This window comes from Glycine max, chromosome 12 (assembly GCF_000004515.6).
Source record: "Glycine max cultivar Williams 82 chromosome 12, Glycine_max_v4.0, whole genome shotgun sequence".
Taxonomy (NCBI): Eukaryota; Viridiplantae; Streptophyta; class Magnoliopsida; order Fabales; family Fabaceae; genus Glycine; species Glycine max.
This window is the reverse complement of record NC_038248.2, coordinates 24,229,354-24,256,542: the sequence shown is the minus strand read 5'-3', so window position 1 is coordinate 24,256,542 and position 27,189 is coordinate 24,229,354. Positions and strand designations below refer to the sequence as shown.

At 34.4% G+C, this 27,189-nt stretch overlaps 1 protein-coding gene across 3 annotated transcripts; it reads right to left on the bottom strand.

The window, feature by feature from the left end:
- Positions 1-9,647: 9,647 nt before the first annotated feature.
- Positions 9,648-18,351, bottom strand: LOC100813635 (protein SPA1-RELATED 3). Of its 3 annotated transcripts, none has more exons than XM_003541110.5 (7): positions 17,207-18,351; positions 16,873-17,030; positions 15,370-16,285; positions 14,973-15,119; positions 14,573-14,884; positions 10,685-10,744; positions 9,648-10,317 (listed from the first exon to the last, which is right to left on the bottom strand). In XM_003541110.5, exons 1-7 carry the CDS (start codon positions 17,789-17,791, stop codon positions 10,129-10,131), a joined length of 2,367 nt encoding a protein of 788 aa, XP_003541158.1. In that variant the 5' UTR covers positions 17,792-18,351; the 3' UTR covers positions 9,648-10,128. The 3 variants fall into 3 exon arrangements, with proteins under 3 accessions (XP_003541158.1, XP_014620421.1, XP_025980432.1); XM_026124647.2 differs by having other exon boundaries at positions 9,685-10,317; positions 17,229-17,361; XM_014764935.3 differs by lacking the exon at positions 14,573-14,884 and having other exon boundaries at positions 14,950-15,119.
- Positions 18,352-27,189: the final 8,838 nt, after the last annotated feature.

Below are 27,189 nucleotides of genomic sequence, written 5' to 3'. Positions count from 1 at the left end.
GGTTATAAATAGAGGTCTTGTGTGTGCATTTTATCAACTTTGATCATTTAAGAAATTACACTTCAAAGTTCAAACCTCATTTAAGGCATAAATTTTGTACCCCTTCTCTCCTTCTCCTTCCACTCATCTTCTCCTACCTTCAAGCTCTTATCCATGACTTCCTATGGTGGTGAGCTTGTTCTTGATTCATCTTCTCCTTGATGTGACATCTCCAATCTCCTTTCCTCCTTCTCTATTTTGTTGCCATTGATCTTCAAGAAGCAAAAGACTTCATTGATGAAGAAGATCCAAGGCCCACAAGCTCCACATGGAGTTACATCACATGAATTATACAATACCCACAACCTCACACTTGTGTTTCAAACACGTTTAACACATTGCTCTATAATTTAACACTTTAGGTTCCTAACTAGGAATCCTACACTTTCCCTTTAACACTGCGCATAAACACTTTTCTCAAGGTAAACATCAGTCAAGTTATTGTATAATTCACAGTTCACAACACAAGTATTGTTACATCAAATGTTAACCACACACTTATTCACAACCAATTTTCATAATAAACAATTTTAACATATCAGAATGTCACAATCCACCATCACATGTTTACGTGTATCTTATAAATCAATGCATGTTCAAATTTGCACTTATACTCAACAATCCTAATAAAAATGTTATGATCTCAAAGCAACATGTTATCTCACAATTCATCACATATTCAATTTATCACGTAGGCACAATTTTAATCACAATTTCATAATCTCACTATAACAATTTATCATGCCAGTCTAGCAAATCTTGTCCAAAGTACAAACAATTTATACAAAAATCTTCTCACAACATGGGGAGTAAAATCCCTCAAACAATTTCACACAATCATATCAAAATCAATGAATCAAAATCCTAGGTTAAAAACACGAAAACACCAAGAGCACTAAATTCTAACAACGAATTCGCATCAGAACATCAATTGGTCTGTCAAACACAACAATATTGTATTTATAATCATAAAGGAAAAATATAATTTAATAAACATCCTAAAATAAATCCTAATTTGATCCCTAAGGATCCCTACACATGTTCATTCATTCTAATCCCAATTGCGATAAACTCATCCCTTACCTCTAAGCGGGCTCACACGTGTAGTTTGGCAATAATAGCGACGTCTCTAACAGTTCCCTAAGATTCCTCAAGTTTTTCCTTTGTTTGCTCTGTTAGGATTTCCAAGCGTTAGAGAGAAGGGGAAGAGATTGTAGCCTCCATTTTACTGTCAAGGTACAAGACTAATTTCTCTCTGAAGAAATATTATTCCACAAATCCCAATGGTGCAACTGTGCAAAAATGGGTCCCAAAGGTGATGTACAAATTTCACAATGATCCAATGGTTTCCGAGTTTAGGATCATAGTTTTACTGGGACAGGTTTTGGGTGTCTATAGGAAAAGAGAAATCTCAGTACAAAGGACATTTCTTCCATCGCAGATATTTTGTCGCAAATCCCAACAGTGTGTGTCTATGAAATTCAGTTCTGAACCAGGATTTCAAATTTTACGATGATCCAACGGTTATAGAGTCTAGGATTGTCATTCTATTGAGATATGTTTGAGTGTATGCTGGAAACTGAGAGAGTTTTGGGAAAGGAATAAAGGAAAACGAATTTGAGAGGAATGGAGGGTGTAGAGACTTATCCTAAATGTAAAGAGTGACTTATTACGACTCTATTTAGAGTTAGGATATTATGGGCCTTTTATTTACTCTATTTATTTATTTATTTATTTTATAAAAATAAACTCTATTTTATTTCATATCAAATGAATAAATAAAATATCATTTTTATTTTCTTTCAAACCATTGTTTTAATCAATAAAGTTATTTCTTCTTATTTATTTAATTATAAAAATCTCATCATTTTTCTAAAATTTTATTTATTTTTAAATAAAAATCCTTTTGAATTTATTTTCGAAAAACGGGGTGTTACACTCATAGATTCTAATCTCTTACAACTCACTTCCACACTATTTTTCTCTCTATCTTTACCTTTTCAGCACACCATATATCATATCTATCATTTTCTCTTAGTACTTATTGTTTCTCTCTCATCCCTAAAATGTTCTATTTCTACTAGAGAAAAAGAAAAGTTGTTATCTAACTGAGTATAGAAATCAGGAGAACAAGTTGTTATCTACGTGCATCCTTCCATTATGTACATTGCATGCATTAGGACTTCGTTCCCAGAATCTTGATGAAAAAATCGAAAAAACCAGTAGAGTACATTATAACAAAATAACAATATTAGTTGCCATGTATTATTAAGAAAGAATGCGATGAAAAAAAAACAAAAAATACAGAAAAAAGAAAAAAGAAATAAAAGAATATAATACTCTCTTTGTTATTATAATTGTTGAAAAATTAATAAATGAATGACAGAAAATAAAAATTTTATAAAATTAATTCATTTTAGTTATAAGTGAAAAAATAATTAATGTTGTATTAAAAAAGTAAAATAATAATTAATACAGATTCAAGTGAATGAAGACTAGTATTGGCACAATATTATGGGCTTTTAAGAGGTGGCTGGTTCGTGGATTTTGAGAGTAGAAAGCAATTGAAGAAATTAAGTAAATAAATATATATTTATATGACTCTATGATAAATTACCATGATCCTCTTCCTAACATTTCAGTCCAATACCAGTGTCTTCCGGTGCTTTCTCAACCCTGATTTTTACAATGTTTTCACTTTCATTCCTGTTTTCTCATTCAAAACACGAATTGAACCATAAATATGTCCACTATTGCACTATTTTTTCAATAACTTGAATCATGGTTTTGTAATAATTTGCAGCCTTTTCTTCCTTTATTCTTTGCATCACAATCGTCATAGTCTTTGTTAATTTGCAGGCTATTTATTCAATACTAATTTGGATATATATATATATATATATATATATATATATATATATATATATATATATATATATATGCATCAATTAATCAATCAATACCATTATTATACAAACTGTTTGGGATGGTTTTGGTTTTGATTCACAGATTGGTTCATTGTAAAAATAGAAAAAATATTAAAAAAAAACAATATCAATTTTGTCATAAACCGATGTTGTATATGACTTTCAACATCAATTTTTTCAAAATCGATGTAAAAAATACTTCAGAATTCATAAATTTGGTCATATTTAAATATCGGTTTCAGCCAAAATCGATGTAAATAATGATTTGCAACATTAGTTTTAAAATCGATGTTGAAAAATGCCAACTTTCAATGATGGTCATTTCAACATCGGTTCATAATTGATGTTGAAACTTCATTATCAATGTTAAAGCCCTTTTAGGTAGTAGTGGGCTTAGCACATAAGTTCGCAGTTAGCCTACAAAAACTTAGCACAAACAAAAGAAGATGATAGGCTTAGTTCGTGGGCCATGCTTAGCCCACAACAACTTAAACACAAAAAGAAAAGGATGGAAGGCTTAACGCGTAGGTTTGTTGTGGCGTCCCTAAATTAATGACTGGTTTAATAGTAATGATTTAAATAACAAAAACCATGGTAGATTTTTTTTTCTTTTTCTTTTTCATTTCTTTCTCTTTTCACAATAATTAGGTTCAGAAGGAAAATCCTCACTATAGAGTCCTGAATGGCCAGTTCACAACTCTATTCGGAGTCATTTCATTCTTACCACTCGTAATATTCTAAACTATTTTGTTGTTTCAAAAGGAAGAATGTACAAGCCATTACTTTAGGTCGTCACGTGAAAATAAAAGAATAAAATACGGTCGATAAACTCTTTTACAAATAAATTTGCTAATGCTTTCTTTTCAAATAACAAGATTGATCATAAATGCATTCATCATTTAAAGCTGTCCAAAATATGGGAGTTTTACAAAATACATAGTGTCATCCAGAGCAAAGGTGTCCACAGTGATGGCTTCAGCCACATGTATACAATCATCAAATTCCTATACATCAGGCCTACCCATACAAAAAAACAAAAGAGTAAACCTAACAGTCAGTCCTAGATACAACCACCCTCAAAAAGTATATAAAACTAGTCCGAAGAGCTGTCCACTAGGATGAAGAGCCTCCGCTGATTGCCATCTCCCCCGGGCCACTATCCTCCGTAGAGTCTGCCTCAGATACCGACATGACTTCCTCAGGAGGATCCACCTTAGGAAGTGGGTCCTCATCACCCTCTAGAAAGTCAAGAGCATCCACAACAGGCTCAGGAGGTAGCTCCTCGGGATCCTCCTCAGGGTCTTCCTCGGATGACGTCACCTCGATCACTTGGACTGGCTCCACTAGACGGTATGGTGTAGGCGTGGGTAGTATCCACTCCACAGTGCGCTGAAGCGTGCGCACGGGTTCATCTAGATGCACCAAAGAAGTAGTCGTAAATCGAATCGTGCCCCGAAATCGGCACCTCGTGTTGCCTTCGAGGGTCTCCCAAGCTCCCTCTAGGCACTCCATCTCTACTCGATCATGGATTAGCTGCGCTGCCCTCACGATCTACAAGAAAGAAAAGAAAGGGGTAGACTCTTTCACGAAAGTCTAACTGCGCCGCACAATGCGTCTCATAACCACTACATGCAAGTAAAAAGGGGTATCTCAAGGCTTTTCATCCCTGGTAATCGATTACACAGCCTTGGTAATCGATTACCAGAGGCCAAACTTGAATCACAGCTTCAGGGCATGAAAACCTGAAAAAGGCACTGTGTAATCGATTACACATACCTGGTAATCGATTACCAGTGACCCATTCCTCTGTGTAATCGATTACACAGTCTGGTAATCAATTACCAGAGGCCTCCACAACCTGCTGCCTTCATTTCTAAGCCTGGTAATCGATTACACCCCCTTGGTAATCGATTACCAGAAGCCCTCATGGCTTCCTGACCTCGTTTTCAAGCCTGGTAATCGATTACACCCCTTGGTAATCGATTACCAGAGACCATCTTAGCCTCCTGTCTTCATTTTTAAGCCTTGTAATCGATTACCCACCCTTGGTAATCGATTACCAGAGGCCATAACCCACATATCAATCAAAGTTCACAGTTGGCCAGCCACCACAAGCCTCCTTGCTTTGTGGTCTTTGTTCCTTTTATCTGTTGACTGCCAGGAGCTCGCCTGCTTAGGTACATCACAGGTTCTCACTGACTGACTATGCCCGGGTTGGGTCGGGATTGGTCAAGCTTGGTTTTGGGCAATAGCACCCCACCTGACGTCCCCAAGGTCTCCTGACCCCTGCGACATATCTCCAGGTACCACTCTGTGGTCAACGAATAAAAGCAGGAAGTTTCACCCTTCAACACTTCCTCATCTCAAGCTTGTAGGATTATGGGGTACCCATCACATGTGGTACTAGGTGGCGGTCGGGCGATGGTGCACAACAAGTTTTTTTCCACATCCACAAATCACAAATCGCGCATAAACCCACCATCCCCTGTTGCCCACCTCCAACTGAGCTCACGTACTCCCACGTAGCCCATATCCTCGTTTCTCTCAACACCGGGTCCCCATCAATCCTCTCAAGCTTCCCCAACATCCAAGTAAAACAACATTCAAATAGCACAAACTATCACAGCCAAGAAAACATAGCAAAGGCAGAAAACTCTGCCAAAACACCAACCAAAATCACAGCTTTTCTCACTTAAAGACCCCAGTAACAATTCCTTCGTTCCAATTCGTTAACCGTTGGATCGACTCCAAAATTTTACTGGAAATCTCTAGTACATAAGCCTACATTTTGACCGTTGGGATCTACTAGAAAACATCCATAACTCATTCTTCACTGCTCTTTCCACAACCAGCAAATGCATAGCATTTTTCTGCACTTGTGCAAAATTCTGCTGCACAATTTCACAGCAAAATTCTGCACAAAGTGTAGATTTCAAAAACCACACTTCCCCTCATCCAATCTTGCCCAAATCAAATCCTACAAGTCCCAAATCATGTATCAATCATGTCTAAACCACAGTCAAGCTTCAAAACACAGCAACACAAAATCTAGGTGTCCAAAACCCCTCAATTTAATGGATTTTCTAGGTTTGAGAAGTGAAATTGAGAATGAGGTAAATTTGAAGCAAACTCTCACCTCACACAAGTCCATAACATCAATTTAAACTTGTCCAAACTGGATTTACACCTGAAATTTCACCAAATCAAAATTTGACTCCTCAACACCCAAATTTACCCTAAAAATGGCTCTTTGTTCACTTTGGTCATTTGTTTTTCTCTCTAGCTCAGCCTAACCTTTCTCATAAATCCTAAATGACATTTCAAACTAGGATTAACTCATTTGAACCTTCATTTACTACAGAATCCAGATTTAACCTTCCAACTCACAAAGCCTCACTCTTTTTTCCACTCATAACACCACATTCTCACTTTCTAACCCTAGGTTAACTCTACCCTTCATCTCTAACAGTTTTCCATAAGCAATTTCAGCATATAAACATCACAAGCATCATCATAAAAACCCTAAAACAGAATGGGTATGTCTAACTCATCCAAACATGGCAAGTTCAACAAGTTCCTTCACAAATAACTATCATGAAGCAGAAAACTAGCAAAACTACCCATCATGTCTCACAAAACCCCATACCCACGAAAATCAAGAGAGAAAGAAGTTCACCTAAACCTGAAATTTCGAAGTCCCACACGTAGAGACGCGCTTCACGACTCCGAAAATGCCCTCCTTTCGCGATTTGGAGCAGAAATGGGCACCAAAGGTTGAAGCTTTGTATGGAGCTTCAATGGTGGAGGAAGAAGAGAGAAAGCTACGTGAGAGAGGGAGAGAAAAGGCTTCTTAATTTTTTTGGGGCTGAGTGAGGAGAGAGAGAGAGTTGCTTTTTGTTTTAGAAAGGGTTTTCTTTTTTTTTTTCTATTATTTTATTATAAACTATGCCACATGTCTCCATTTGAGTGGAGCAAAAAGGGCCCACTTTCCCTTTTGATTGTGACCCATACTCAGCCACAAAAGTGAGAAAAATCTGACCTTTGAAACGCTAAAATCCTGCCTCGGTTTGCGTGCCATTTCTCTGGTTCCAGTTCCTCGCGTTTCTCTGCGTCCGTCGGGGCCAGTTTTCGAAAGTAAGCAATATATATATATATATATCAAAACGCTCAGAATAAGACCCCGAGCGTGATTCAGAGGTTGGTTTCGTTAAATTTTAAGTCGCACACAAAACGATGACTTTTAAACTAATTAATTAAGAACTAACCCATAACCTCCCAGTTATGAATTTCTCTTCCTTAATTAGCCTAACCCGCGTATCGTGCCCCCACTATTCCTACTTCTACCAAGAACATATATGCATATACACTGAATAATACATATATATATATAATCATTCAAAATACATCGTTTTCAAAAATTCCGGGTAGAAATTTTCAGGATGTCACATTTGTACTAAGCCCAAATAAAAATAAAAACAAGTCAAAGGAAAGTCTGGGCTTAGTGAAACATGACATGCTTAGCCCATAACAACTTAACCCAATAGAAGAAAGAAGTGTCCACTTAGCGGGTACTAGACAATCATGAAAATTCCCATATTTGGTTGAATGCAAGAAGAGGATGGTGAGAAACATGAAAAACATGATGAATGCAAAGAACACAAACTCGAAACTTCATGAACTCACTAAACGCGTAGTGTAGGCTTAACTACTTCATGATTCTCAGAAATACCAAAACAACACACAAACCTTAAACCACACATGAACAACCTCAAAATCACACTAAAGGGACATGAGAAAGTGCTCAAGTGGCACACACCTGCAAACAATTAACAAATCACACATATATAGTTATCCCAAACAAAAGGAATCAACAACGAAATAAATCACAAAAGCACAAAGAAAAAAAAGAAAAACAAAAAAGAAAAAGATAAGAGAATATATTTACATGGTGAGCAAATGTGGAGGGTACTCAAAATCACTACCTATTGTCATATAAGGCTTTAAGGGGTGCTTAAGTGTCTTAAAGACCAACCAACTTTGAAGTGGCTTAGGAGGCGTATTTGCAAGATTCTTGAATGCATGGTATCTTTTCCCCAACTTGACTAACAACAATAGTATCTCAAATAAAGTGAGGATTTACATCAATGTATATGGACTTATCGTGATAACAACTTAAAAATACCTAGCAAGGAATGCATCCTTGTACAAAGTAGATTTTTCTTTTTCTTTTTCTTTCTCTTGTTTTACAATATTTTTTTATAGGTTATGTTTGGTAAGGTCTTTGAAGAGCTTATAAGCTCCTTTGACTATCTTATAAGCTACTTTGATCAAAATGAGCTTGTTTGGTACATGAGCTTATTCAAGTAGTTTCTTTTTTCCCGTAAGTTACCTCAAGTATCTTATTTTGATAAGTTACTTGAAGTGTCTTATGGAAAATAAGACTATGTTTGGTAAAACTAATTGAAAGTGTTTGGTAAAATTAACTAATAAATGTCAAATGACATAAGAGGACACATTTAATATTTTTTACATTTGAATTTATTTCTAATAACTTATTTTCTTAAAATGTAGGATAATAATTTTTAAATTTTGTATTATAAGAAAATGATAAAGGTTTGGTGTTTTTACTCATATTGTTTAAACACAAAATTTTCATTTTTTTCTTCAAAAAAGAAAAATTAAATGAAAAAATGATTAGAATTATATTGTTTAAAATCATTTTTGATATTTAAATACTTTATTAATAATATTATTTTAAAACAAAAAATATAAATTGTTTTTTTATAATTTTCCTAAACATTTAATTTTCTCTTTATACAAGGATAACTTGGATATATACATCTCTCACTTGCAGAAGTACGAAACATGATATAAATCATATCTTTTATTTAAAACTAATCATATATATTTGAAATTTCAATTAAATTAGGTCATATAATTTTAAAAAATAAAAATAATTCAATAAACAATTATAAAATTGATATAATTCAAATGATTTATAACCTTAAGGAACGATGTGACGATGTCAATTGACGAGTTAACTATCATGTGCATGTAAGAATGATAAATTTGACAAGAGGAATTTTTCAAATAGTAAAAAAAGATAAGAAGATTTTCAAATTGCATAAAATGATAACATAAAATTTCAAATAAAATAATAAGGATAAAATTAAGAAAAAAATTGACATTTATTATGGAGATTAGTAAAAATAAAACAATTAATATACATTGAAAAATCAAATACGATAATATTTTGGGACAATTATTTTCCCCAAATACAACACTTGGAAGGGAAAGAGTATTTTGAAATGATACTTTCAATTATATAATGTGTCCTAAAAATATTTGTTCAGAAGCATTTAATTCACTTATAAGACCTATGACACCTTTTTTTTCTTTTTAGTATAAAAATATTTTCTATTAACTATTTGATATATTCTTTTTAGAGGATAATAGGTAGTTATTTTTTTGGGTTGAATTAAAAGTTGAGATTATAATTGGTTAAAAACAAGGATATAATCTTTGTTTTATTTTATTGGTAAGACTTGAGGATCCATGTAATTCGCATAAAAATAAGAAATGTAACCATACACAAAATATAAAGTTGGTTTAGTGGTTGAAAATGGAAACTTAAGGGTGAAGGGAGAAGGAGGGAGAGGTCACAAGTTCAAATTCTCCTATTGACATTTCTAATAAAACAGGAAAGAACAAAATCTTATTTTCAAAAAGAGTGGCAAGACAAGTAAGAAAGGAAAGAACAAAATCTTATTTTCTTGTTACTATGGGAAAGCCCGGAACAACTTAATTTTTTCCCTAAATACAAAATATTCAAAGACAAAACTATGCACTTTCTCTGTCTTTTCTCTGCCCCGCTCTCTTCCTCTGTCCCACTATTTTATAAGACAATCTAATATTTATTTTCACTTTCCTTTTCTTCTAATATAGAATTTTATCTATAAAACATTCTTGAAGAGATCAATCTCACTTTTTTCTCTCACTGCTTCTTCTGTGATCTAATGTAAAATTTTGTCACAAGTAGTAATCATGGAATTTGTATACACTTCTCCATAGCTTTTTTTGGAAACAAAAAGCTAACCATTAACATGATTCTTTAACCTTGTGTACCAAAGAATTGTATCTTTATTCCCAACTAAAGGCCAACTCAAGTCATCTCCAGAATTTTGACATTTCCTGTGGAATTTGCAGCAAGTAAGGTGGAGGACTGACCGCGCCAACAAACAGAAGTGATGAACTGTGTAGAATCATCCTCTTCATTCCCAAAAAGAGGGTCACTACTGTAAAATTTGAAAGATAATGCTGGCATGGGAAAAGCCTTGTGGTATATGAACACCTAATTAACATAGAATAAGATCTTAATTAATGAAGTTCAATTCATGAAAAAAAATGCATGAGGTTTGGGTGTGTTAGTCGAAAGCTACAGTATAGATAGAAGTATAAGGTTAGTGGTTCAAACCATATAAGAACAGTAGTACTCGTAGTACTAACTTGTGGAATTACTTAAATATATTCTCTTTTCTCTTCTCATGCAAACAATTCCTATATTTCAACAACTTGATCTATAATAGAATCTATCAAAAAGGTATGCAAAAGCAATATTCTTCTAGTGTAACATTTAGAAAAATCAAATGAAAGGAACTCAGTAGCAATTATAGATCAATGATAATTAATAAATCAACGAGAGAGGAAAAATGAAATGCCTCGTTTGTCTCTGAACCAGTAGCAATGTAACCATCAGATACAGACAACCCCACGAAATTCTGCAACAAAAGGAAGGTGCATCATCATATTGCCGCAGAAATTTAAATACCATATATAAAATTTGCAGTAATTAATTACAAATGGCCCAAATTTTGCATATAGTGCTTGTACTTTCACTACATAGTCACCTACTTGCAGGGTCAACAATTAATTTTGAACAATATATGGATCTCAAAACACCACAACAAAACGAGCTACACCATTGACAAATACAAAAATATAAGATCAAAGACCAAGAATGAATGTATTCATAATGGTTTGGTCATATGAGGAAAAGACCAATAGAAGCCTCAACAAGAAGAGTTGAGAATAGCCCAATAAATAGAGGTGGAGAAAAACTAAGGAAAATCACACCCAAAATTATTAAAGCAGATCATGGTCTAAAAGTTATAACCTCCAGAGGCTGTATTATTCATAAAGATGGAAGCTAATTTAGTTAATCATCATTTTTTTTCTGTCATTGTCAAAACAAGTTCTTAGGAACTTCTCGGTTATAATGTCATTATTCATGTTACAAGATTATTTTTACTCCGTTACTGAAGATAGAAACTGATATTAAAGAACAAAAAACCATCCCATTTGAGGAATTAAAACAACCAAGTGTTATTCTGACTGTGTAAGTCGGCTACATGGATCAAATTACACCATAATGTTGTCTTAAGAAGTCACTTGGCCAGAATACTGTTAATAACACTTGGGTACTCTTCCCCCTTGACCTAGCTGATTTTTGGTTCAGTTAGGCCTGGTGCATTTCTAATATGGTAGACTTTAGTTTATCTAGTTTTAATGTTAGGCCACATGCAAATGTCTAGTCATGCAAACTTGACATTCTTGATGTTTAGTCTTAGGCACAAGGAATGTGTTAAGACTTAAGAATAAGATCTCCCACTTTTCCTGGGAATTTGGACAAAATATTCCTTATAATACTTAAGCAATCCTCTTCCAAAAGTTAACTTTTGAGGTTGAGTTAGGTATAATCCATTTCTAATAGTCACTTACACCTCTAAGTTAGGATTTAGGATTGATGCATCGTCTGCTAAATTTACATTCCATATGTTGTCTTACTTCTACTTGAAAAAAAAGTCGTGTGCTTCCAAGTCTTGTCTCCACATGTCTAACTTCCCGCCTATTTCCTCTTGACTCACCAACTATAGGATTAGATTATCACCATAATGCATGCATCATGGCACCAACACTTGTATATGCTAAATAATCACATCCAAGACCAAAGTACAAAGATAGGTGTTTAGACTTAACTCTTGATGCTATCCTATAATTATAGGAAAATATGTTGTGACCTCTCCTCGCCCACTCGGATACTCACTAGTCGTAGCCTACTCATAGATATCCTTCATTGCTTGAATATAGGAAATACACACCTTTTGTCTCTAGGGAATTCCATAATACCTCTCTTAGCACCCAATTGTATGTCTTTTCCAAATCAATGAAGACCATATGTTATGTAAGCCTTTTTTATTCTTATGATATTGCTCCATCTGTTGTAGCTAGTAAATTGCTTCCATAGTCATCCTCCTTAATGCTTTCTTTTACCTCAAGCTCTGAAATTCTATGATAAAAGCTATATGGGAAGGTCATCAACACACACTATAAGTGTTAGAGAATAAAAACGATAATCTTTTTGAAGACATGAGTAGCCAAGAAAAATGCATGAGAGATTTAGCAAAATGTTTGTCTTTACTTGAAGTGATGTCTCAGACAAAGTATGTACAATTGAAGATTAGAAGAGGAACAAAGTAGAGTTCTTCGTGAGGGAACAATAAAGAATGAGGAATTTGTCCTAAAGGATGAAGGAAGGCATGTGAATGGTCAATTAACACCCTAAAAGAAGAGAACTACTCCAAAATTGAAGAGGAACATTGCAATGAAGTAGTATGGTAGGAGTTGTTTCAACAAAGTGATGATTTTCCTCTTGGCAAAACCATTTTGCCAAGGTATGTGGGCACAAGAGGTTTGGTTAACAATTTGCTGAGGTAAAAAAAATTAAAATGATGCCAACAAATATTCACGAGCATGGTACAATAAAGGATACCTTCAACTTAAAGCATCCTAGCAAGCTTCTTCCTTAGCCATTGTAGTTTACTATGGTTTGTCTCATTCTACACCTATTGGATTTTGGATTATGGTGTTTGTAATCATTTAACTAGTAATCCTTCCTTTTCTCAAAATTATTATTCCCCAAAACACTAGATCATACCATTCTCGCTAACAACCAATGGCTTTAAGGTATTATCTTGTTGAGAAATCTGAGGGGATAAACACCGAGGATATTTACACCAAAGGGTTACTAATATAAGTGAGTCTAACATCACACCTTAATCCAAAATCTTAAGGATAAAGTTTATGGGTCCTATCCTTACTTTTCAACCTTCCTATTCCTACCCGATGTGGGACCTCATTTTACACTTATACTTCAACAATCTCCCCCTCAAATGTAAGTCTCTTCCACATGGTAGCTTCCCCCTCGAGTGGAAGTCATTTTCAATCCATGAGTACCTAGTGGTAGCCCTTAGAGCTTAACCGTGGCTGCTCCAGCTCATCTAGTTATTGCTGCCAACATTCTCTAGTACCTTGCACTGCCGCAATGTCTACGAGACCTGTTGCCTAGCCTCCATGCATGGACTCACCCATTAAGAAGACTTTCGATACAAGGGATTCCTATATCCATGGATCCATCGCTAACTCCATTATACTTGTCTAAATCAAACATCGCGTCGAACCACTGACTCTGATACAAGTTGTTTGGGAAACCCAAAGAGGTAAACATCGAGGAGATTTACACCAATGGATTACCAAGCAAACCATGTAAGTGAACCTAACACCACCTTAACCCAAAATCTTAAGGTTCAATTTTATGAGTCTTATTTTCACATATATGGTGCTCAACCTTCTCATTCTTACTCAATATGAAACTTCATTTCACACCTGTACTCCAACAAGTCTATTGACATTGATCAAACTTCACCTCTCCATCGTTGCCTTTAAATTTCAATACTTCTATATGATTGCTCATTCAATTGATTTTTAATCAGTCAAATTATTCTCTAAATTGTTCTATAACCTTTTGTTAGAGTATGCCAAAAAGTCCTACATCGCTTAGTAGTCGAGACCAAGGATGGTTTATAAACACCTTTCTCCCTTAACACATCAAGGAACCTTTTAAAGGACAAAACCGTGACAAAGCCATTATGCATCAAAGCAGACAATCTTGCAAAATTCACACACCAAATGTTAGATCCTAAGCATGAAGGGTGTGTGTTAAGATGTCCCACATTATTTGGGAATGCAGTAAAAAATACCCCTTATAAGACTAGAAAATCCTCCTCTTTTGAGCCAACTTTTAGGAGTTTGGCCAATTGGTCTGATGTGGTGGTATCAAAGCCTATAGTACATTTTCATTGCTTCCATGATTTGTGGTTGGGATCTCCACCATTTCCACAATTTCTATCATATTTGGTCAAGCAAGAGGGTGTTGAAAAATCTCAGATCACCTGCCTCAACTACTAGGTTGCGGAAGAAGAAATTTAATAACTACAGGAGTTTGGATACATTTACTATAGTTTACAGGAGGTTGTCACCTTATATACCTACTCGCACTTAATGGTGGAATGTGACTTTGGCCAATACCGCCAATCACTAATCACCAATATCATCCATCCCTTCTATTGAGAGTCATTCTAAAGAATGTTTTGGCCAATATACCAACAAAGAGCCATAATCTTTATTCCTAGTAATACCATTCCTTAAAATATTTTTTCAAAGCTTCTTCATTTTCCAGAGAAGAGACAAATTCTTGTCAACAAATATACCTTAACATTCATATGACCAGTGAATGATTGAATTGGTGAGTCTATAACTCGAGAAGCACACAAGGACAAATCCCAAAGCTTCAAAGTGTTATCTGTGGATGCAGAGACTAGGCTCATGGTGTCTACAAACTTGATGTAGCTCACTGTCTTATCGTGTCCAACCAATGTACAAAGAGGCACTTTCAGGTTGCGAAGATCATAGTAATATATCCGATGATCTGCCGAACCAAATGCAAGGGAATGAGCAAATTCAAGGGGAAACTGAACACAACACACATTTGCCTTTGTTTTGATGGTACCAACACTAATTCCCTGCAGTAACAGCACATGTGAGGGAAACAACCCATCATACATCTAGAATTAAACACAAAACATACAAAAGAATGTTTGGTCTGATTGCCTGATTGATATTCCATAGCTTGACAGAACCGTCATCACTCCCACTTGCTAACAACGTCGGATCCGCTGATGAGAAATCAATAGACCATACCCTTTGCTCATGCTCCCTCATTTCAGACTGCACGTGACTTCTTGTCACATCCCATAACTGAAACAAGAAAAATGGTAAGGTTCAATTAATGGTATGGAAATCATAGACGACAAACTGTTGACAATAAATTATTACATAGTTCAAAACCATCACATAGCCATGGTCTTGGCTAATCTCTACGTGACAGTAGCTGCCGAATTTTTAATTTATGAGAAAGAATTAATAAAGCTTGACTATGTGTCATGTGGAAATTGATAGGGACCAGAATGACCCAAATCATCAAATAATTTCTTATGCGTAGGCCTACCTGTACAACACCTTCAAAGTTACTTGAAGCAATTTGACTTTTGATGTAAGTATTCCAACATGTACTACTCAATGTTGACCGGCTAACCATCTCAACTACTGGATAGTGGATATCACGATCCTCATTTATGGTAGTGTTACATTCAAAAACTTTAATCTTCTTGTTTACTCCTGCAGTAGCAAAATATTCTGCATCGCGATCAAAACTGAGTGAGCATACCAGGTTGGAAGACTGCAAAAGATCCCCTTGTTTCAGGTCAGCCTTAACCTTTAACTTACTGAAAGATAGGTACTTGCTCAAACCCTCAAGGAAAGGATTTGTCCAAGGACTTTTTCCCTCCCTGAACTTCTCTTTTAATGCTACTTTATTGACACAACTCCTTTCATCAGTACCAATAGGTGAATGTTGAACCGCAAGTTTCCCTGAGGAATAGGCTGATTTGCATCGTGTCAAAAAGTATGCTGACTCTAGTTTCTGTAAATTATTCAAAAACCGTGGAGTTTTTGAAAGAATACTCCTGTCATTTTTCTGATCATCACTCATGTTATTATCAATCCCTTCAGTGTCATCAACACACGGAATAGTTCTGACCCGTTTTCTGGTCCCTAGACAAGCAGATTCCTCATTATCGACAACTGTAATGGACGGGAAAGTCGATGTGGTACAATCATCTAGTCCAGTGCCAGTTATCTCATTAAATAGAGTTTTCTGCTTAGTCGCTTCTTCAATATCTGAACACAGAAATGAGATAGTATGCTGTAACTTCTCAGCAGCTTCCTCTTTTTTCTGTTGAATTAATGAAAGGAATTCTTGCAACAACTCCTGATCATCTATCCTTTCTCTAACTTCTACCGCTGCCTCACAGTTTTCTATATCATCTCTTGGTTCATTAAGAAACTCACTCTGCAACAACTGCCTGCAACACAATTAAATAATAACAAAAATTGTTGAAATATCACTCAGTTGGAATTGCTAAGGATGAAAGTTATCATTTGATTGAGATTACTCGTACTTCACTGCAGCACAATCATGTCTCTATGCATTTTAAGGGCGATGTGCTTTGCACTGCATGCTATTTGATTGATTGCATGTCATCTTGAATTATGCAAAATCAGATACTCTTTTCTATTTTGTTTCCTATTCTATCTCTATATTCTTTTCTCCACGTGTGTTTGGTTGCACTTCTTTTATCCGTGATCTAACATCTAAAAGACAAACTCCATGTGAAGTCCATCAAGGAGAAATGCAGATCACAAACCTTAAACAATAAACAATCTCAAGACCTAAATGCAGTCTTGGTTTATGTGAAAAACCATCTTAAGGATCTTAATTTATTCAAAATTATTATCCAATTCGCTTAATTTCAACCTTCCAATCAAAAGTTAAGGAAATGGATAACGGAAGGGAAAAAGAAAACAATGCATACAAGTGGCAGGTAATTCAAACATTTGCAAACAATTTGGATATTTGATATGTAAAAGGCATGTGATGAAGAAAATTTACCCTATTGTTGGACGACTATTAGGCTCAGGATGTAATAACCACAAGCAAAATGAAGCTTCTTTAGGCCATTTTAAAAGTAACTGTGGAGGAAGAACTCTATGTCTTAGGCCGGACATGGTTCTGCTCTTTTCTTCTCTTGAGATGAGTGGACAAAATAGCTGATCACAAGTAGAATTCTCAAGTTAGCTTAAATTGAAAAAGCAAATAGGAACAAAGGATCTGTGAAAACTTTACAATTCCATTGGAATAACATGGAAAAGAAGAAAAATCAGATCAAAAGCAACCAACTAAAATCTAACAACATAAACATGGTTTGTATATTTCTGTTGTGAACCTCAAAAAGAAGAACTCCCAACCGGTAAACGTCTGAAGCACAGGAAGGTGAAGCACCAGCAAACTCTTCAGGACTAGTATACCAACTCGCCTCCATCTGCAGTACCTGTTTTGTTGAAAATGATTGCTTCTTTACTGCAACTTCCTCATCCTTTCTTCTGTTTTTCATTTTATTTTCTTCTGTATCATCTATTAATGATGCAGGTGCCACAAACACCAAACTTGACAACATGCAACTAGAGTCTGTCAAAGAAGCTGTTGAAGTCTTGACAGGCACAAAATCTTCACTTCCTAAACATCTCTGTTGATGCATATCATAGCTAGGAGTAGGTGTTGGAGTTTTGATCTCAACAGCTTCTTCTAAAGTATCTGAGCCAGAATCGGAACAAGTTGCTGACTCAATAAACGAGACATGGTTGAAAGATGACATGACAAAGCAGGAGGGCCTCACATTATGAACAACAATTCCTTGAGAATGAGCCACATGAACAATTTCTACTATTTCCCTAAATATGTGCAAGCATTCAGAGACATTCACTGATCGTTCGGGTTTATCCAACCATAGCCTCAAGCTAATATCACCCATTCTATAGCACAAACAAAAGGGTGTCAAGTTTAGCCCCTACTTTATCCTCACATACACCAGAAAGACCACCAAGGTTTTTCTGCTCGTCACCTTGAGCAAACACAACATAACCCTGTCTCTTTGGTTTTTGAAGCTAGAATTTTGTGGTGCCTTTGTGAGTACCTATCAAAGCCTCCAAAAAAATTTAAGCTCCTAGAACTGAAAATCTTCTGCCAAGAAAACCCAGAAGAAGAACCATTCATTTTCATCCATTAAGAGTTGCATGAATGCCAAGGTATAGTGTACGGTAATTATCCAACATGTATCACACTCGAGCACCTACTCCACCATTATAACTCAAAAAATCTCATTTCAGTGGTCCCAAAAATGCCACAGAGATTCTCAATAGGCCAACTTCAAGAACAATTTCTCAGCTTGTTGCCACAGAACGCATTGACAAACTTTCCTGCAAAGTTACCAACGTGAATTCATGAACTTTAATCAGCATGAAATTCATCCTGGTAAACATAAAACAATTCAACAGAAGTCAAAAAAGAAACTTTTGTTAGGGGGCAACATTGAAAAATATTAAGAAAACAAAAAAAAAGGTTAAATTACTTGGTCCCTATTTATTCATTCTTATCTTTATATACCCTATAGTTTGAAAGTGATTCATGTAGTTCCTACCTATAATTTACATTTTAATTCTTTTTTAGTTCCTATAGTTTAATACTGTTATTTTTAATTCTTATAGTTTGTATTTTAATTCTTTATTCGTCCCTATAATTTTAAAAGTGATATTTTTAGTTCCTATAATTTGTATTTTAATTACCTTTTAGTCCTTAGTACAAAAATAAAATATAAAAATAATTAACTACAAATTAGTTATAAATTATCAAATATTTTTTTATTAAAAATTATCTTATGATAAATTAGTTACGAATTACTTGTTAATATTTTTGTAGTTAATTATAATTGATAATATTACTCATATTTTAATGATAAGGACTAAAATAGAATTAAAATATAAAGTATAGAGACTAAAAAAATCACTTTCAAACTATACGGACTAAAAGATAATTAAAATATAAATTATAAGGACTAAAAAAATCACTTTCAAAATCATAAAAATTAAAAAGAGAATTAAAATATAAACGATAAGGATTAAAAGAACCACTTTCAAACTATAAGGATAAAAAGGTAAAAATCCTAAAACTATAGGGACAAATGAGTAATTTGATAAAAAAAATAACACATTTTTCTTTTAATTTTCTATGTAGATTTTTCTCAATTATGGCGCAATAGCTCCAAAATATGAAAAAACAACATTGGCCCTCAAAAAGGATCAAAATTTTCTCATTTGGAACTATGGAGAGAGAAAGAGAGAGAGGTACGTGCCTTCACTATATAAGTATGTTCTGTTTCTACTAGACCAACCTATACAAAACCTTCTAGTTTCTAGTTGTACTTGATAGCACACTGAACCTACCCCCATGGTTTCATATAAAGCAACATATTTCAAAAAAAGAAAAAAATATATATATATATAATAACTTTAAAAAAATCTGAAAAAACAAAGCATTCCCCGCGTAAAAATAAATAAATAAAAGCATAAAACGCCTGCGAGAATCATATTTTAATTATCACTGTGTAATACTATAGTTTTAGTTTAATTAGTGGTGTGAAATTGGAATATTCAAAATATAATTGTTTTAAAGTTTACTGAGAAATTATTTTATTTTTAATAATTTTATCTCTCCGGAATCAATGGCATATAGAACGGGTAAAAAGAAAAAAAAAATATATTTCTTAAAAAATGGGGAAAAAAATTTCTTCACGCATTCTCTGACCTTTTTTCACATTGAGTCTCTGTCAAATGTCAAAATCCAATAATTTTATTTGGATATTTTTAAATAAGTATTTATAGGAGAAAAAAATAAACTAATAATTTTTATAAATTAAAATTAGCTTATATATCTGTTAAAAGCATTTAAAAAATTTTAAAAATTCAAATAGAAGGGATTTTATAAATTAATTAATGAGTATATTAATTTTAACTTATAAATTTTTTTAATTCATTTCTTTATTTTTTCCGCCCATAAATTTTTGTTAAAATAATTATCCATACATATTTTTTTTTAGATTCAAATTTATTTTTAATCCCTAATAAATATTCATTTTTTTCATTTACTCCTTTCATAATAAAATAATAATTTTGTATTCTTAATCCATGATAAAAAAATTATTTTTAATTAGTCATCAGAAAATAAACACAAAATTAATTTATCAAATATTAAAATAAAATATTTATTTATTAGGAACTTATCATAAAATAAAAATTTGTTAAGAAGTAAACATATAAATTAAGTATTTATTAAAAATAGAAAAACATTTTTTTTTATTTCTGCATTGCTTTCCCCCGTTCCCACCATTCTACCCACGAGCATGAGTTCTTCATGTTATTGGTTATGTCCACTTTAAACTACGTGGCCTTACCTCTGAACAAGGTTTAGGTCTATGAAAAAAATAGCACATTGTGTAAAGAATTTTAAAAATAGTAGTAATAAAATGCCTATGGTAAGCAGAAGTGTTCAAATGTGGAAAATAAAGTATTGATGACCAATTTTGGTAATAGTGTACGTCACTAAACTAGTAAAGAAATAAAGTATATGTTTTGGTTATTGGATTGATGACCAATAACAACCAACAAGGTGCAAAATAATGTTTCATAATTACAGGAGTAATCATTGATTAATTACGGATTTAGATATTTAGTTGTTAAAGCCTGGCATGTGCAGCGTGGAGGGAAATCTTGTACGGAGATTTTTTTGTTAATTATTAGGATTAAATATGTTTTAATTATCTAATAAACGATACTTTATTTTAGGTTCTTAATAAATTTTTTTATTATATTAGATATTTGACATATTAAAAATTTTATTTTGAGTTTATATCTTAATTAAATAATGTTATGATATCTTATGAACATATATTTTTAATATAATTATTGATTAAGATGGTGTCATGTCATCACTCAATTAACTAGAAGGATTCAAAATAAAAGTTATCATACATTAAGAATTTAATACGACGAAAAAAATTATTAAGGATTTAAACAAAAATTATTTATTTATTAGAAACCTAAAACATATTTAAGTCTAACTATTATATAGAATTGCTTTGAGCAATGTTGTGGTCGTTCTAACATCTTATGTCATTATAAACAATAGATTTTTATTTGAACCTCTTGACTAGCAATTGATGAGCTCACCTAGTAAATAGTTTGGTTTCAAAGTTTAACAAAATTAACACCATCTGATTTGCTATATTGTATTTTGTTTTTTTCACATTGTTGCAAATTTACATATAGTAATGGGTCAGTAGTTGAAACGATAGGTCATTGATTGGCTTGATTTGACTATGTGTGTGTGTGTGTATATATATATATAACTAACATAATTTGATCAATCCATATTCGAAAATTTTGCGAGATTGACTCCTAACCAAGACTACACCAGAAGCCATAACAAAGAGCTTCAAATAAATACATCGCAAAAAGAAAAGGATAAAATCATAATATTAGTGGGTTGAAAGCATACTATTGCAAAGAGATTCAAATAAAGGAATGTGGTAACTAACAATGGTCTTTAACAAGACTTCTAGTAGGCAAGTAAAAGGTCAACTGAAAGTTGGAAAAGATTATCATCAATATTTGCAACACCCCCACAACCACAACCCTTTTTCGAAAAGTAGTAGGGTTTATGGAACCCAAACATCAACAACCAAGTAATCATCTTTGACAACCTCTAGGGTTGCCTCCACTATGAAGTCATACATAAGAGTGTCAAGTACTTTCTCGAAAAAGTTAGGTCTCACCGTCTACGACATCAACAATTACCCTTTAATGTTGGATCGGTGCAACAACAAACAACTCTATGTAATGCAACGACGAATTACCCCGTGTGGTGTAGCGATGAACATATCCATGTGATGTGGCTATGAACAACTCTATGCTGGGATGAGATGTAGAGCCTAGGCGCGATAGGCTGATTGCAAGATAACATAACATATAAGGACTTGGGAATTTGGGGATTAGTGTTAGCTAGATGAAGGGTGAAGAGAACTTGTGTTGAGACTAAGAGCTTGAGAAGAGAACCATACAAAATGCATTGTTTGAGTTAGTTGTGACATCCCTTTTCAAAATGACATCGTTTGACTTTTTTATAAAATAAATATGCCTGCACAACCCAGACCGAGTTTGGCAAAACCAGTTTGGTCACTAGTTTTCCATAAAATTGGATGGTTGATCCAAGTCAATATGAGTTGATTGCGTGACTAATCAAATAACCAAATCGGTATGTTTAGGCCACTATGATGCAATCCTACTCCGCAAGGGCATTGGATAGAAAAACTCCAAGTAGATTGGGCCAGAGATGCAAGAGAAGGCCCTAGGGTTCTTATGAGCCTTAGGATAGATTTCAGGCCCATGGGCTAAGTACGAGCCCGCTTATCTTTGTAAATATTAGATTAAGGTTTCATTATTTTTGGGCCTTGTATTTAGGGCTCCATAATGTAGGTAGGGTACCCTAGAAATATAGGATTTTTCAGCCCTTGTATTTTAGGGCACCTAGACTAGTTTTTGTATTAGGGGTAGTTTTGTAATTTCACATGCACTAAGTGGATATTTGATGTGTGTGGTTGGAAATAAATTTAATTGAATTGGTAGAAGCCCAATCCAATTAAATTTTAGAGGGGGAGGTGAGCATTTGCTTACTACACCCCATTGCCACATCATATAGTCACACTTTGTGCATGTCCTTCATGCTTTTCATGCCTCATGACACCTAAGCACACTTAGTGGAGAATCTTGGAATTGATCTTGGATTAGTGGGCTGAACCATAACTAAAATTCACTAATCATAATTAGTGAAATTTTGGCTCCAAAGTTTGGCTCCACAAATTCAATTTCAAATTCAAGTGAAATTTGAATTTCCCTCCAATTTTGTGTGACACTTAGGCTATAAATAGAGGTCATGTGTGTGCATTTTTTTCAACTTTGATCATTTGAATATTAACTTCAGATTTCAGAGCTCTTTTTGAGCACAAAATTTCGTGCTCTTCTCTCCCCCTCCCTTCATTCATCTCCTTCTTCCTCCAAGCTCTTATCCATGGCCTCCTATGGTGGTGAGCTTCTTCTAGACTTATCTTCTCCTTGAAGTGGCGTCTCCTCTCTCTCTTCCTTCTCCATTCCGCTGCCATTTATCTTCCAAGAAGCAAAGGAATCCATTGATGAAGAAGATCCTAGGCCTACAAGCTCCAATGGAGCTTGCATCACACTAGGTCTCGACCAGTCCAATTTTCACAACCCTGCTTATGTAGTTTCAATATGTCTGAGATCTTTCTCTTTATCTCTAGTGCTTGCTTCAATCTGATTCCTTGTATCAATCTCTCAATTCGGGCAAGGTATGAGGTACCTATAAAAGGTCACCACTCTTAATGAAGTATTAGAAGGTTCATGAAGAGTCTTTTTAGGGTTTATATATACTTCCCTTTCTCCCTCATTTCTTCACTTTCCCAAATCATTTGAGTTTATTTGCAAGTATCTTTAGTCTCTCCATGCTACTAAAAGTGTTGTTTCTCGTTAGCGGAGCCCACTTTTTGTCTTTGTTTCCATTTCTTGTCTCTTTATAGGAACATTATTGTGAAAACAAGTGCCAAAACTAGAGGTTTCTTGAGTCTTTTTTTTTTAGTTTTTTCTACTCTACTCTGGATGAGTTTTCAATTGTCTACTAGAAAGCTATGTTGGCCAAAGAGATTTTGGGTAAACGGGAGGAGACAGAGGGTGATTCTAAATCTTCTCTATCTATCTAATGAAAAGAAGTTTACAAAAATGATGAAGGTTCTAAGGGTGTGGGGACAACTTATGGTGATAAAATTATTTTTGAGAAACTAGGTACTAGTGGTGGCGATACCATAAATGACCTTCAAGGTAGTGTAGATTGACCAACTCAAGCTATCCCAACTGGGTAATAGATGAGCATTCTCTTTCTACTAAGAGGGTTTTTCTTAGTGTTGATTCTAACAAGCCCAATTTTACTTATGTTTGTGAAGATCTTTTCAAAGATTTACACATAACTTTACCTTTCATCAACTTTGAGTGTGAGATGATTACTGAGATGAATCCAGCCCCTACTCAACTACACTTGAATCATTGGGCTTTTATGAAGTCTTTTAAGATTCTTTGTCAATATCTGAATATTTTTCTAACCATAAATCAATTTATGTACTTTTACCGTCTTAAGATGGGTGAGGATGTTGGTTGGATATCATTGAGCGGTGCTTAATATGGAAGTTTGTTCACCTTTTTTAACTTGTCTTGGAAAAGTTTAAGTCTCATTTTTTTCTTCAAAATCCGACCTAACCATATTTGTCTCGATCATAAGGATTTGTTTCACAAGCTTGATGGCAAAACAAATAAATTTCCTTTTTATTGGCAACAAAGCTTGTTCAAGTTTAAGTCATAGGTTGAGTACCTATTGACTCCTAATAATAGAAGGGACATCAACATCATCATTGAGTTTCCCCAAAAAATGCCCACCAAAGGCATTACTCCTCTTCCTTATACTGGGAATGTTGATAAATATTTGAGTAGTGAGTATACTTCGTTGTTTTATTTTCTTATTTGTGTTTTAACTTTGGTTTTGTATGTAGAGATCATGAAGGGCTACAATTACAAGAAGTTGAAAACCCAAGTCCTTGCAATTGAAAAGGAGAAAGTGTGCTCGATCTATGCTAATTTTTTTAAGCTAAGGAAGAAAAAAAAATAGATAGATAACAAAGGGATTAAAGAGGTCATCCTACCAGATAAATAAGTGGGTCAACCAAAGGGCCAACCTATTGTTACACAGGCGTATGAGAAGGTTGTTGAGGGAGCTTCCCAAAAATATGCTCAAGCTGATGTTGAAATAGATCAACCTATTATCAAACCCACTCTTGATGGTGGTGTTTCTAAAGATCCAAATGCTGGAAATTTGGTGAAGTCCACAACTATTTTTTATCTTCCTCATCCTCCATCAAAACAAGTTTCAAGCGGCCAACTCCAACAAATTCCAACTTCTTTAGGTTTCCCCTAACATTAAGAAAAAAATGAACAATAGTTCTTCTTCACCATAAGGGTAACTTGCGTGATTGGATTATGCTACTGCCATGCCGACCTATGTTCATTGTGGAATGTTGAACTTTAGTGGTTTGAGTTTATCAAAATTGAAGCACTTATATCTAAGCATGATGCTAACATGATGGATTAAGTTGGTGCCAATGAAGGCTTAGATGCGACCAAGATGTTTTAGGCCCGATCAATGGTAGTGGTTCGCCATTGGAAGCCTATAGTGGTTGAAGCAAAGGCCAAGTTGAAAGCGGATGCCGATGAGAAGAGGAAATTAAAGGATGTTGCAAAATCCAAAATTAAAGAGATGGATTTTATTCTTGCCAAAAAGAATGAGGTTATTAAAGACTCTCAAGAGAGTTTGCCAACTTTGAATCTGTGGTGGCCATCAAAATTAAGCAGAATGAAAGGTTGGTAAAGGATAACAAAGGGTTAACTGAGAAGACTAATGTCTTGGCAAAAGATGTTGTTGATTCTAAGAAATTGGGCGAGGCCTTAAGTAATCAATTAACCAAGGAGGAGGAGAAAATGAAGGTTGTTGAAATAGAGATGGATGCTGCTTTGGGCGAGAAAAAGCTAGTCAAGGATAAGGTTTCTAAGTTATGCGATAAAATAGTCGAGCTTGGCCAAGAGAAGGAGAATTTGAATGAGGATAAACTTGAAGAAATTAAACAAGTTTTATGTTATGACCCATGAGGAAGGGTTTCAGAAGGCTCTGTGTCAAGTTGCACTCTTTGCATCTCAACTTGAGTTGAACAAGTTCAATGTTAATATGGATGTGAAATATGGGATCCTTATGAAGGAATCTCAAATCAAAATATTGAAAAGGAGTATGAGGGCAATGAAGTGACCTCCAATCATCCCCCAACATGATTTAGTTTAATTTATTTTTGAAATAGTATGCCATGTGTTGCTAATTCAAATTTTGTACAAGTATGGATCATGTTTTGATGTGTTCTATGTACTTAATCTAATTTTCTAATGAAGGAGATTTATTTATAAAGAGATTTGTTTACAAGTTATTTTGCCTTGTATAAATCTTTATATTTTTTATGTTCAAGATAAAATGAGTATAATAAAATTACGTAGAACAAGGATTTCCAAGCTAGGAAATTTAAGTGTAAACATTAAGAGAAATAAGTTGTAAAGTTTCAATGTTATAAACAAAAGTATGATGTTAGATAAGCAATAGAGTTTCTAAGTTAATAAACATAAGCATAATGTTGAAATGAGTATCAGAGTTTCTAAGTTTAGAAACTGATTTTCCTCCAACCTTATTTCTTCTTCCTTATCACTCATTTTCCTCCAAGTTCAACATGTAAGTAGGGAGGTGAGAACTGATATATAGAGTAATGGGAGGTCAGTGCTGATATGTAAGTAGGGAAGTCAGAGCCAATTTAAGAAATATTTTTAACCTTATTTTTTCCTTCACCTTATCTCTCCCTTTCCACCAAATTGTGTAAACAATGAGGTTAGAGCCTATGCAATGAAGCCAGAGCCGATGTATAATGAGGTTGGAGCAAAAGTATAAATTATATCTGACCTTTCTTCTCCTTCCACCTTATGACTTCCTGTTAGTCGGTGAATACGACTAACTTTTGTGTATAAAACCTGTGTAAATTGTATCAAACTTTCCCATTTTATAGTTATTTTGTAGTGTTATAAGTATTTTCTGTTAAGTATAGGTAATAAATACTTAGTACTTCCATTTTGTGTGTTTAATAATCATTTTCTCCCAATTTCAGGTTAATTAGGCAAGCTTTGAAAAGTGTTGTTTTTCACCTTCTCGCTAAGCTAATCCACTGGCTTAGCGAGCGTCCGCTAAGCACAACACTCATTGGCTAAGCACAAGGAAGAATCTGGAAGAAGATGATCTGTACAGGTTCGCTAAGCGCACCGCTTCATCTCACTAAGCGCACCACTTCAGTCCATCCACTAAGTGAGAAAGGCATGCGCTAAGCCAAAATTCACTAATGTGCGCTAAGCGGTCCAGAATTGCACTAAGCGCATGAGCACGAACAAGGCCACCTATTTAAGCCTGAAGTTTGGGCTGGGATTCAGAGCTTTGCATGTCTGGAGATTCTAGAGAGAGAAAGGTCCAAGTTCCAGAGAGTTTTGAGAGATTTTGTTGTGTGAAGATCTGCAGAGACTAGAGCTTGAAGCAGGAGCTGTTTTGAGAGCTTGAGATGAGTTTGTGAGTGATTGTAAGATCCTAGAGGTGAAGGAGACATCCTCACCACTTGTATTTTTGCAA

Excerpts from the sequence above, each read along its gene's own strand:
- LOC100813635 (XM_003541110.5), bottom strand. The coding sequence starts at position 17,791 with ATGGGTGATATTAGCTTGAGGCTATGGTTGGATAAACCCGAACGATCA. Across the intron at positions 17,031-17,206 it reads TGGGAGTTCTTCTTTTTGAG|CTATTTTGTCCACTCATCTC; the intron begins GTTCACAACAGA and ends ACTTGTGATCAG. Across the intron at positions 14,885-14,972 it reads AGCTATGGAATATCAATCAG|GGAATTAGTGTTGGTACCAT; the intron begins GCAATCAGACCA and ends CTGTTACTGCAG.